The sequence below is a fragment of the Stegodyphus dumicola genome, chromosome 3 (genome assembly GCF_044657685.1).
Source record: "Stegodyphus dumicola isolate Sdum_Otavi_A_Nest chromosome 3, ASM4465768v1".
Lineage (NCBI taxonomy): Eukaryota > Metazoa > Arthropoda > Arachnida > Araneae > Eresidae > Stegodyphus > Stegodyphus dumicola.
In genome coordinates this window covers 83,204,646-83,217,079 of record NC_140770.1, presented here as the reverse complement: position 1 = coordinate 83,217,079, position 12,434 = coordinate 83,204,646, and the positions used below count along the sequence as shown (strand labels likewise).

The 12,434-nt window shown below is 33.9% G+C and overlaps 1 protein-coding gene across 1 annotated transcript in view; it reads left to right on the top strand.

The window, feature by feature from the left end:
- LOC118180380 (uncharacterized) overlaps positions 1 to 11,870 on the top strand; it is a 28,333-nt gene extending 16,463 nt beyond the window's left edge. Inside the window, exons 2-3 of the mRNA XM_085812352.1 lie at positions 6,032 to 6,167; positions 11,376 to 11,870. Coding sequence (XP_085668478.1) covers positions 6,040 to 6,167; positions 11,376 to 11,697 — 450 coding nt within the window. The 5' untranslated portion in view covers positions 6,032 to 6,039 and the 3' untranslated portion in view covers positions 11,698 to 11,870. The remainder of the gene's footprint in view (positions 1 to 6,031; positions 6,168 to 11,375) is intronic.
- The last annotated feature ends 564 nt before the right edge of the window (positions 11,871 to 12,434 follow it).

The window sequence follows — 12,434 nt, the reverse complement described above, 5'->3', positions numbered from 1 at the left end:
CAATGCGCGAAATTGCGAATCGTGGTGACGGTGTTATCGACGAGGCTTCTGTCATTCAGTATACCATTCAAGGAATACTAGGTACCCCATCCGATAAAATTAATCTCTACGGTGCAAAATCATATTCTGAATTCAAGGAAAAGCTACGCACTTATGAATCTGTAGTTACGACTAGACATACAAATATCTCTCATCCATCAAATTTTAAAAATACGAATAATGGCCCCAGACGTGGTACTGGACGAAAAAATTCAGACCAACAACACGACACGAAATTTAATAATACTGGTCCATCTAAAACTAAACCACAAACTTGTTTTAACTGCGATGAGGTCGGACACCTCTCACGGTCCTGTCCTAATCGTTCTCTTGGCCCAAAGTGTCTAACTTGTTGTCGTTTTGGACATAAATCTATGGATTGCCGCCCCACTACATCAAATGAGACTTCCACTCCACCTGCCGAAGTAAATACAGTACAAACATCTCACGGTAATATGTGTAAAACTGTCGTTATACTCAATAGCACAATTTCTGGATTAATTGACACTGGAAGTGAGGTCACATTACTGAACGAAAACACATGGATTCAACTTGGTTCCCCACCACTTTCAAATAATTCTGGAGTGTTAACTGGTTTCGGATTCTCGAAAATTCCTATTATTGGCTATTTTCAAACCATTATCAATATTGATAATCAGGACTTTCCGGCTAATATTAGAGTTGTTCCAAATCATTCTATGCAGTTTTCTCTTATTGTAGGCTGTGACGTAATTAAAAATGCTAAATTAACTATTACACCAGACGGTATATATTTTTCAAAACCTTTCGAGCAATGCTTTGAAACTGCTCCTAAATCTTTCATTTTTGCAATAAATGACGATGTTCCAGCTTTTGATATTGGTTCAAATGTTTCCAATGAAACTCGTGCTGCGGCAGAACGTTTGCTGAATTCTTATGTCCCAAATAAAACACAGACGACAGATATTAAACTTAATATCACTCTATCCGATGATAAACCGATTTTTCACCCTCCTAGACGCCTTCCTTTTGTTGAACGGGAAATTGTTGACAAACAAATAAATGAATGGTTGAAACTTAAAATTATTGAACCTTGTTCATCTCCATATGCCAGTCAAGTTCTCGTGCTGCGTAAAAAAGACGGTACACCCCGTGTTTGCATCGATTATAGGAAACTTAATCGACTTTTAATTAAGGATCATTTTCCTCTTCCTCTTATTGATGACATTTTGGATAAACTTCAAGACGCGCAAATTTTTAGTACTCTTGACCTACGTAACGGATTTTTTCATGTGCCAGTAGCGGACGAAAGTAAACCATATACAGCTTTTGTAACTCACAACGGACAATTCCAGTTTCTTCGAATGCCATTTGGTCTTTCAAATTGCCCTTCAGTATTCCAGTGCTTTATAAATTATGTTTTTCGTGATTTAATTGTCAAAGGTTATGTTTTACCCTACATGGACGATGTAGTTATTCCCGCCAAAAATGAAAATGAGGCCATTCATCGTCTGAACCAAGTACTCAAAGTTGCTAGTGAATATGGTCTAGAAGTTAATTTTCGCAAATGTCAATTTCTTCACAAAAAAATCGAATTTCTTGGACATATCGTCGAAGGTGGTAAACTTTTTCCTTCCCCTTCGAAAACAAAATCTGTAATTAACTACCCCGAACCTAAGAGTACGAAAGACGTCCAACGCTTTCTCGGTCTCACGGGATATTTTAGGAAATTCCTCCCCTCATATTCTAGCATTGCAAAACTCCTTAGTGATCTCCTTCGTAAGGACACCCCCTTTCAATTTCATGCTGATCAGAAAGCCGCATTTCACAGATTAAAATATTTGCTTTCTCAACAACCAGTTTTAAGTATTTTTAATCAAAAGAGTCCTATCGAAATTCATACCGACGCATCCATTGATGGTTTGGGGGCAGTCCTACTACAAAAATCAATGAACGATAACAGCTTTCACCCTGTCTACTACATGTCAAAGAAAACATCGGACAACGAACGTAAATACACCAGTTATGAACTCGAAGTCCTTGCAATTGTTGAAGCTTTAAAAAAGTTCCGTATTTACGTCCTTGGTTCACATTTTAAAATTATCACTGACTGTAACGCTTTTGTGCAAACTTTAAATAAAAAGGAACTCAATTCGAGAATAGCCCGATGGGTTTTATATCCCCAAGATTTTGACTATGAAATTGAGCACCGTACCGGCTCAAAGATGGCTCACGTGGATGCCCTCAGTCGCAGTCCATGTTGCATGACTATCCAAGACAGTGTCCTTCTCCAATTTCGCAAAGCACAAGAAACCGACGAGCATATTACGGCTATTAAAGCACGCCTTCAAACGACGCCTTCGTATGATAACTTTCTCGTTAAAGACAATCTCCTGTACAAAAACGTCAACGGCATTGACTTACTTGTGGTGCCTGAGGATATGCAGGCAAATGTCATAAAAACAGCTCACGAACGAGGCCACTTCGCCGTAATCCGCACTCAAGAACTTTTAAACAACGAATATTTTATCCCAAATCTGAAAGAAAAAATTGAGCGGTATATCCGTAACTGCATCCCATGCATCCTCAATAATCGAAAGCGTGGCAAACAAGATGGACTACTGCACCCCATTGAGAAAGACGACGCACCCTTGCACACGTACCATATTGATCACCTAGGTCCCCTTGCCACCACACCAAAGAAATACAAACATATTTTGGCAGTTATAGACTCGTTTACTAAATTCGTGTGGCTTTATCCGACAAAGTCTACAGACGCAGATGAAGTTATCAGTCGGCTGGAATCTCAAAGATCAGTCTTCGGAAATCCTTCACGGATTATCTCTGATCGAGGCCCTGCATTCAAATCCACTGCATTTGCAAACTATTGTGACACACAGAGAATAAAGCACGTTCTTATTACAGCTGGCCTCCCACGATCGAACGGTCAAGTTGAGCGTTTGAACTCCATTATTATTGCTGTCCTTTCTAAACTCTCCATAACCAACCCTGAGCAATGGTACCGCCATGTTCCCGCCGTGCAACAAATTATTAATTCAACTTTTCAACGTAGCATCAATTCTACTCCCTTTGAACTTCTCTTTGGGACTAAAATGAAATCGCAAAACGACATAAACATCGCTGCTCTAATCGACGAAGAGATCAAATCTGCATTCATTCAGCAACGTGACGATCTCCGTAACGACGCAAAACAGCAAATCTCTAAAGTGCAAGACGAAAATCGCCGTACTTATAATTTGCGACGAAAACAGGCACAAAAATTTCAACTTCATGACCTCGTGGCTATCAAACGAACTCAGTTTGGCCCTGGTCTAAAACTCAAACAGAAATTTCTCGGACCTTATAAAGTCACCAGGCTCAAACAAAATGACACATATGATGTGGAAAAGTGTGCATTTTTCGACGGACCATCCAAAACATCTACTTGTGCTGAATACATGAAACCCTGGTCCAACAATATTGAACGTATCACTTAATTTTTATTAAACTGTCAGCATTATAGGTCCTCCTGTGTTTGGACAGATGACACCTGAGAACTTTCTAATATTTTTTTTCCTCATATCAACTTTTTAATTCATTTTGTCATACTAATGTTCTTTTTATTTTTAGTTAACTGCTGTGGTGTGTTTAAACTATTTTTTTGCTCCATTTGTGTAAGTATCCTCAGCTTTGTATCTACAGATTATTTTTTTTTCATACCTATGTTACTATATTATAATAATTTTTTTAATTTGATGATATACTATGTTGCTTCAGGCGAGGTCGCCTGTCCGGTCATGATGGCCGAATGTGGGAAACGTTATGTCATGATATTCCCTAATCTCCTACTGCGTGACGTATGCATTGCGTCAGCATGTGTTTCCCGCCTTCGGAGAAAGACGAGGATTAGCTGCCGAGCGGAGCAGACGTCGCTCGATCGCTCGTATACCATTATCATTAATTGTAATCCTAATATAATCTATATTTGTAAATAGTAATAAATGTGTGTTATCAACTATGGTCGTTGCCTTTCCCCACATCTATACTGCAGGAAGCACCGTTATCAGACATATTCATCAAAGAATTCTTTGAGCTAAGGAATTCTTTCTTTATTTTGAGCATTTAAGTAGTAAATTGTAAATCATTCATTCAATATTTTCAGTCTTTTGGTAAATCATAATAGCACATTTTTTAGAGTTAATTCGTTGTGCTAAATGCTAACAATAGCACACAACATACAAAAAAAAAAAAAAAAAAACTCTCGTAGTAACGTTACAAACCTAACATTTCAACCCGTTAAAATTAAACTAAAATTCCCTCCAAACATGAAGATTTACATTTCAAACAATAAACATATAAACATTCTGCATTAAATCAATTAAAGCCTAACTGTAACCTGTTTCTAGAAAGAGTCGTATCCAATATTAAAAAGGTGTAATCAATATTACATCATAAAAAGGCATTTCAAAGCTTAAGATAACTAAACAACGTCTGGTTTTGTGCAACGTCTTCTGGGATTTATCCAAACCTGAATTTCGGTTTTGTATCTAATCCCAGATGAGTGCGTTTTATTGCTGTCATGTTGTTAATTTTGCATTAACGTAGAGATTTTGTAACTCGATTATAAGGAGAAAAAATCTGATGTGTACACCACATGACTTCCTTGTAATGAATATTAAATTATACGCATTTTTTCTTGCATTTTATTTAAACTTATTAGATTGAATTAAACCTACTTCGCCGACAGCGCATAAACCACAATAGAATAAATGCATTCTTTAAAATTCACTTTGTTTACCATAGCGACACTCTGGCGGTAGGTTCACTTAACAGTATTATATTTCATTCATATTATAACTCAGAATGCACAAAATGTATATCATTTAAAGAATTATCTAATCGTTGCCACATGTTCTATTCAAATACTATAATAAAGCTAGAACTATGTATAAAAGAAATTAAGCAAACAAAACAAAAAAGAAACAGTTTTTCACAGACGATTGAGTATTTATCATTCAATTAATTCAGTTTTCACTTCGCGAGAAGGCAAAAATACATAAAAACTCAAAATATCTATATTATAAATTACGAAGTAAATCTCAAACGCTTATTTCCTCGAAAAAATTCCAGAAAGAATTAAGCATGATTTAATTGGCAATAACAAATGAATGCGTTATCTTTGTTGTTGCGAGGCTAAGTTTCTCTAGATTGGCAACAAATCCACTAGTCTCCTGTTTCAAATGTAAACATCAATGACCGCCATTAAAAACATTCTTAGCGGCAATTAAACAACTTTAAAATTGCTGATAATTCTAAACATATTGCACACAGATTTACTAAAGGCATAAAATCCTTAAGCGGAAGATAAAAACAACATAATTCAATCATTTTTAAAGCAAAAAATGTACAATTTACAAACATATAAGAGTAAAGAAACTGAGATTACTGAGCCGGTAATATAGTGGATATATATATATAAATATATTTATATACGTTTGTTGCGTCCGATTGCAACCAAAATACGAGGTGCACATCTGCATGTTATAGCAGTCCTATATACAAAATTTCAACGTTCTGAGGCTACTCGTTTTTGAGTTATGCGAGATACGTACGTACGCTGGCACGTACGTACATACGTTCGTACAGACGCCTCGAAAAATTCTCTTCAGAATTCATTTCAAAGCAGTTTTATAATTTTTTTGAAGGAAAAGAGTATTTTATTCTGTCTTTAAGTACAGATATCACGCAAAAACATCGTTAAATTGCATTCGATAGCGGTCAAAATGGATATTTTCGTTGAAATATGCTGCCTGAAACTTTTCGCGATTACAATACTTCCTTTTTACTTCGTACAAGGAAGTAAAAAGGACTAAAAGAATAGATGATTCTGAAAATGTGTGAGAAGCACAGTTCTTGTTGGAACAAAACGAAAGAAACTAAATTGTGGCTACTGTAATATGTTAGGTATATATTTTAAAAACCTTAACAAAATATTCTTAAAATCTTAAAACAGATTCACAGATGGCAAAGAGATGTGAGATTTGCAGACAACCACTTACATATGAAGACGAAAAAGAAGCAAAGAAAGAAGACGGTTCTGAAAGGGAAGTTCATGCAATTCCAAATACCACCCATGACAAGAAAGAGAAGTATTGTATTAGCACAATATTTGCGTAAAATTTAATTATTTTTGCTATATTGTAATATATTGAACTGCTATGTTGAACTATAGGATTTTCGTAGATACGGTGTATACTGATTCACACTTGCTTTAAAAAAAGTGTTACTGAATGATTTTGAAGAGAAACGGAAACCTCACCTCAGACGGATAAATTTAACAGTGCCCTATAGTTTTGTATTTTCATTTAGGAAAACTGCTCTGTATTACTGGTATGTTTTTCTGACATTTTTGTTTGAATACAGCAAAGCACACGAGGGCTATCTGCCTAAAGACAGGGATGTTTTCGTGGAAGACTTGTATCTGGAAATGGAAATGGAAATGACTTGTATCTATATACATTTTAATATGACGAAAAACAAGAAGGCGCTCTTGCAGCCATCAAACTTGTCAGGATTCGAATCCTAGTCTATGTTTCTCTGACAAATCCTAGTCGGTGTTTCTCTAACTTAAAATTTAGTATTTTAATATGCATTTTTAAATCTATTTTGTATAATTTCCTCAAAACTGGTTTGCCAAGCTAAAGTTTGTTATACGAAGCAGGGAAAATCTTGTAATAATCGTATCACTATGTTTGCCAAACAGACTTCCACACTGCTATGAATAATTAAACTGTTGTTAATTTCAAGCATTATAATACTGCTTTTGTGTCTTTTATTGATGCTATAAAATGCATATTTGCAAAGCTATCATTATGAAGTTTACTTCAAAAACATTTTAGAAACTCAGGTGATATGAAACTCAGATTGCTTTGATCTTACTGTTTCAAGCATTGTCTCAATGTTCCTTCTTATTCAAATAAATAGCAGATAATGCCATAAATGAAGCTATGATTGCTTTTAATAGAAGTAATGTAAGATTATTAAAAATAACGAATAATATAAATGAAAAATAGGCCCCGCTTAGAAGAATATCTCAAAAAAAAAAAAAAAAAAAAAAAAAAAAAAAACACCCGAAACAAACTGAATTTTAAAATGAGTCAAAATTAAATTCTAATTTTATATTACTTAAAATGCTTATTGGGTTAACAGAATAGAAAAAATAATGCAAGTGAAACATTTAGATAAGACGGTGACTTTGTTTTGATTCATTTAAAATGCGTAAATGCGTACATTTATCTTTCATTATTTTTTTCTAAGTTTCAAATTTTGGGCTTTTTTCACAAGATTACATAAACAAGTCATTGTCATATTGCCGTATAAATTTATATTACGCTTTTTTTTTTTTTTTTTTTTTTTTTTTTTTTTGTTAACAAAAGAAAAATGTATTTAAAGAAGACTATAAGAGAGAAAATTATTTTAATTTTAATATCTGAAATATCTATTCGAAATGAACGGTAAACATTGAGGTTCGTTTAGGATTCGGCTTTTGATGGTGTTTTCTTGAATTGTGATGAGTTTATAAGTGCTTTCCTTGGATTATTTCAAATGGCGGGAAAGGAATTTCCCCCATTAACCTCGGATGATGCTAGAGCTCGTCACCTCGTGGCGGGACTGCCAAACGAACTCGTGAAATTCGCGAACGAAAAAATAGATAAGGACTGGAACGAAATACTCCTAAAAGATAGGATTAATAATAAGGAATATTTGAAACTTCTGAATTATGTGACCATAATCCGTACTAAAAATCAAACCCTGGATGGTGTGTTCGCTGTTTTCAAACCGGATTTAAATGCCTGCTGGCATGGAACCACTACAAAAGGAAAAGGGCGATCTGCGAAGGATTACTCACATTATTTGAAGATAAGTGCAAAGCATTTGGTGAAGTACAATCTGATTATGTTAAAATTGATAATAGTATTTTGCATGCTAATAATATATCTCCGACCCATGGAAAACCCATTAATAATGCTAATTCTATTGATACTAAGGTTATGGATGATGATTGTATTATGATTACGAATGAAAAATCCACCAATTTCTGATACTGATGTAAATACTGTAACTTCCAAAGATGTTACAGATAATAATGAAAATGTTATGGAAACAGGAATTATTGATGTTCTCGCTCCAAAAATTAAGCCCGATATCAAGTACTCAGAATTTCTGAAAAAAATCAGACAGGAAACTGAATTAAACTTCCCAGGTAAGGTTTGCGGAGAACCCTAAAACTGAAGATGATCACAGAGGTATCACTAATTATTTAGACCAACTAAAAGTCGATCACTACCTCATTACAAAGAATTATGAACGACCAGTAAAGTAAGAGGTCTTCCGATAGGTTGTCCCATTAATGACATTCACGATGAACTATTTAATTTAGGATCTAAATTGAGGAAAATACCCCAAATGCACAGGCTAAAGACTAAAGTGCCCATGCCACTATTCCAAATCCAACTAGGAAATGTTCCAAGGGTAGAAAAAATTTATAGAATCAAATACTTATTACTTTTCTGTGTAGAATTTGTCGAATATAAAGTGAATGGAAGTGTTGTGCAGTGTTATAACTGCCAGCACTTCAATCACAATTCGGATACTTGGCAAACTCAGAGCGCGTTGCGTCAAGTGCGCTGGCGATCATAAGACTTCTGAATGCTTAGCTAAGAGACTTGATGTAGTAAAGTGCTGCATCTGTTTGGAAGAAGGACTTACCGCCAATTTCAGAGGTTGTTCCAAGTTCCCTAAAACCTAACAAAAACAATGCTAATCTTCACTCGAATAATGACAAAAATGCAATTACGAAGTCCATAGAAACTAAATATTCTCAGTTCACTAGTGGCATATCTTATGCAAATATTACCCAAAACGGCAGCAAGATTAATGGACATTCATCAAAACCAAGTAATTCTGATGTAAACAAAAATAATAGCAACTTCAAACTGAGTTCTCTGGCTGAAGTTTTCACACTTTTTAAAGAAATAAGTAGTCTGTTCAAAGGACTCTCAGTAATATAATTATGAAAATTTCTGCCGAAATACCAGAGATTCAATCAACGGAAAACCCATTCGACAAACATTTCCTATTATTTAACTTATTTGAAGAAATATTTGTGCAAAGTAATGCCAGCGTATAATGTTTCTTATATATAAGCCAAAAAAATATTCTATATCTTGTTAGCATTATTATGTATGTATCTTGACAAATAACCTATTATATTCTCGGCTGGTTACTGATTTTCACTCTTGTATATCGCCATAGCTTATGATTCTCACCCCACTTATTTCAGTAAATTTATTTCCCATCCTAAAAGTACAGTTATATTACCAGCGTCTTTATCTACAGTATTTACTTAATTAACTTAATTCCCAATTTGTATCTCACCGAATGCTTCTGTACTGCCTTATCTCTCATATATTAAGAAACTCTCTTACAGCATTTCAAGTCACCAGCTCCAACAATTTCCCAGATGCTTTGGCATTTTCACCTCTCGACTGGTTTCACGCACACTTCTAAATTTCTAGTAGCACTCCCAACTTCAAAATTTTTATCATTGTTTACATTATACTTTTCACTTTATGGCTTGCAAAATTAATAAATACTCAAATTGTTCGATAAGAGGTAGGGCCTTTGGCCCAGGTACCCTGGTGCTAGCACCTTTACCGTGAAACAAGGTAAACATTGATGGGGTTTCCGAAGTGAGTGCCTTACGGAGAGATGATACAACAAAGACGCATGGTATAACCTCAAACACTCTCAAAAAGTAACAGTTTGGACTACCTTCTGTACTCATTATTTTTTAATTGAAAGAACCGTAATTCCAACTTGATATGACCCCCTTCCTGAAAAAGAAATTTTCCCGAAGGTTCAAAAATTAAGTATGACTAGAAGTTATTAATTCCAACATATGAAATGCCCATCACAGAATGCACACCTTTAATATACACGTATACACACATACACACACACACACGCACACATATGTATATACGATCTTATTTACAATTCAAGCCAAATGTCACAGCTTCTGACTATCCAAAATGTTATCCAGACAGCGTGCACTGAATGAACTATAAAAGAAATATAAATAGTGCAGCATTTATATAGGACTTTCTTTATTTCTTAACTACTCAAGTTCAAATCCTATCCTTCAAATGTTAGCTAAAAACTTTCGAATGTTAGGCAAAAGCTTTTGAATTATCACTATTAACTTAATACTTTCCAAAAACAAACAAGCACAGGTATCTATCTAACTTAAATATATTTTACTTTTTTTTAAGGGTTAAAATAAAAATATTATAAAACAAGGTTACCAGTAGCCTGGACCCTGGCTATGAAGAAGAGTTAAAATTTAAAAGTCATTGTAATTAGAATACCTAATAATTTCCAAGAGAGACTACAAATGACAAATCGACGGCTAACAGCTACTCAAAATATTAACTCAACAGTTAGGCTAAATGTCAAATTCTTAATCCTTCGCGAGCAGCGGCTTTCACAAATAACTAAGCAAGATGTACATCAGCTAATGTTGATCTAAACACGCATGCGGTAACATGTTGCTCCTCTAACCTCATACTAAACTGGTTGCCACTCAAACCTGCATAATTCTTTGGAATGAGCGGCAGCCATGATGAAATGAGGCAAGATGAAAGATGTAAATTAAAATCAAATTTGCTTGTAAAACTAAAATATAATGCCACAAGTGCGACGCCTAAAATTCAAATTTCTCAAGCACATTTATTCACGGTAACAAAAATCAAATTACGTCATCCTTTATATTATATCTGCGGTTGCTTTTAAGCATAAATCTCAGTTCTTATTTCTATTTGTTTTATGAAGTTACTTAAATATCAGCAATTTTCAGTCAGCAAATTTATTCCATTCTTCATTTGATGAATTTAAATTAAAATCAGTGTATTATAACTTGTCTCAAACGAAATTACCGAAAAGCATATACATATATGCAAAAGGGTGTCCTGTAAATATTTTATAACCATGTTCCCGTTCAGAGTTGATCAAAAATATTCGAAGAATTGTACTTCTGCAGCCTACAGTTTATGAGAAAGACATGTTCTGATTTCACATCTAGTGCAAGGATAATAAACTTTAATTTCAAACATTATAAACAAGAAATCGAATTGAATACTATTAATTTACTTAACACTATATATGTAAAAGTACTAGCTTTGATTATTCAACAATTCGTGACGTCTTTCGACATGGGAAATTTTAAAATAATCTGTGAATCAATCAAAAAAAATAAAACAGAGTTTATCTATATTAACGATAACATTTAATTTTAGGGAAGAGGAATGTTATGCCAAGACAGCTATAAAACCTTGGCCTATGCCTTGTACTGATGGAACCAAAGTAATCGCCTTGCCACCCAGAAATTCTCTACGGAAGACAGTCCAAGTACTTCCACCAGTAACCAAGATAAAAGAAGACTCTGTAAATCCATACATTCTGGAGAAAAAACAACCCGTTTTATTACTGAGTAATTACGGATTTCCACCGTATAAGATAGTCAACAGACCTCACACAACAAAACTTGTCATGACCCAAGACAAGCAAGGAAATCCTTTCAGGTTAACACCTGGTCCTCGATATAATCCTTTCAGCTAACTCTTGCCCAAACAGGCTAAGAATTTTAATAGAAAAAGGTATTTGTAAAATAAAAGCTTACCTAATATATAAATACAGATAGATTCTGATGTCATAATTGAAGTGTGTAGCAAGGTTAAAAATGCATTGCCAATATTCTATTTTAAGCTACAAATAATGAATTATACAATCCTTTCTTAATACACTTTAAAAGATAATAAATTTATTTTAAAGGGGAAAACCAAGCATTTTTTTTTATTATTATATATATATATAAAACTTTTAAAGGTACGACTTTTTTTTTTAAAATTTGCGGTTAAAAAAGTTTTTTAATAAATCCATCTTATAAATTTCATACCAATATCGAAATTATAATACGAAAATATGTTGGAGCATCATCTGCATAAAAAGATAGTAAATTAAAATTTCAAAACATGTCTCAATTTTGCATTTTCCCCATTTGTTAGTTACAGAGTTATATGATTCTGGATACAAATTAAGGTATAAGACTGATGATGAAATGCTTTGAAATTAAATGTATTAATTTGGAACTTTTATTCAATTCTTAGAACTTTTTAAATAAAATATTAAAATTCAGAATTACCCCCAAATATGAAAAAAGAAAGGCTACTTACTAAAGAAAATAACAAAGGGAAAATAAACAGGAGGCAGAAACAATTAGTAAACGATTAATAACTTGAAAGTACAATTTTAATTGAAAACTAAACATTTAATGGGTAAACGAATGTAAAAGCCAT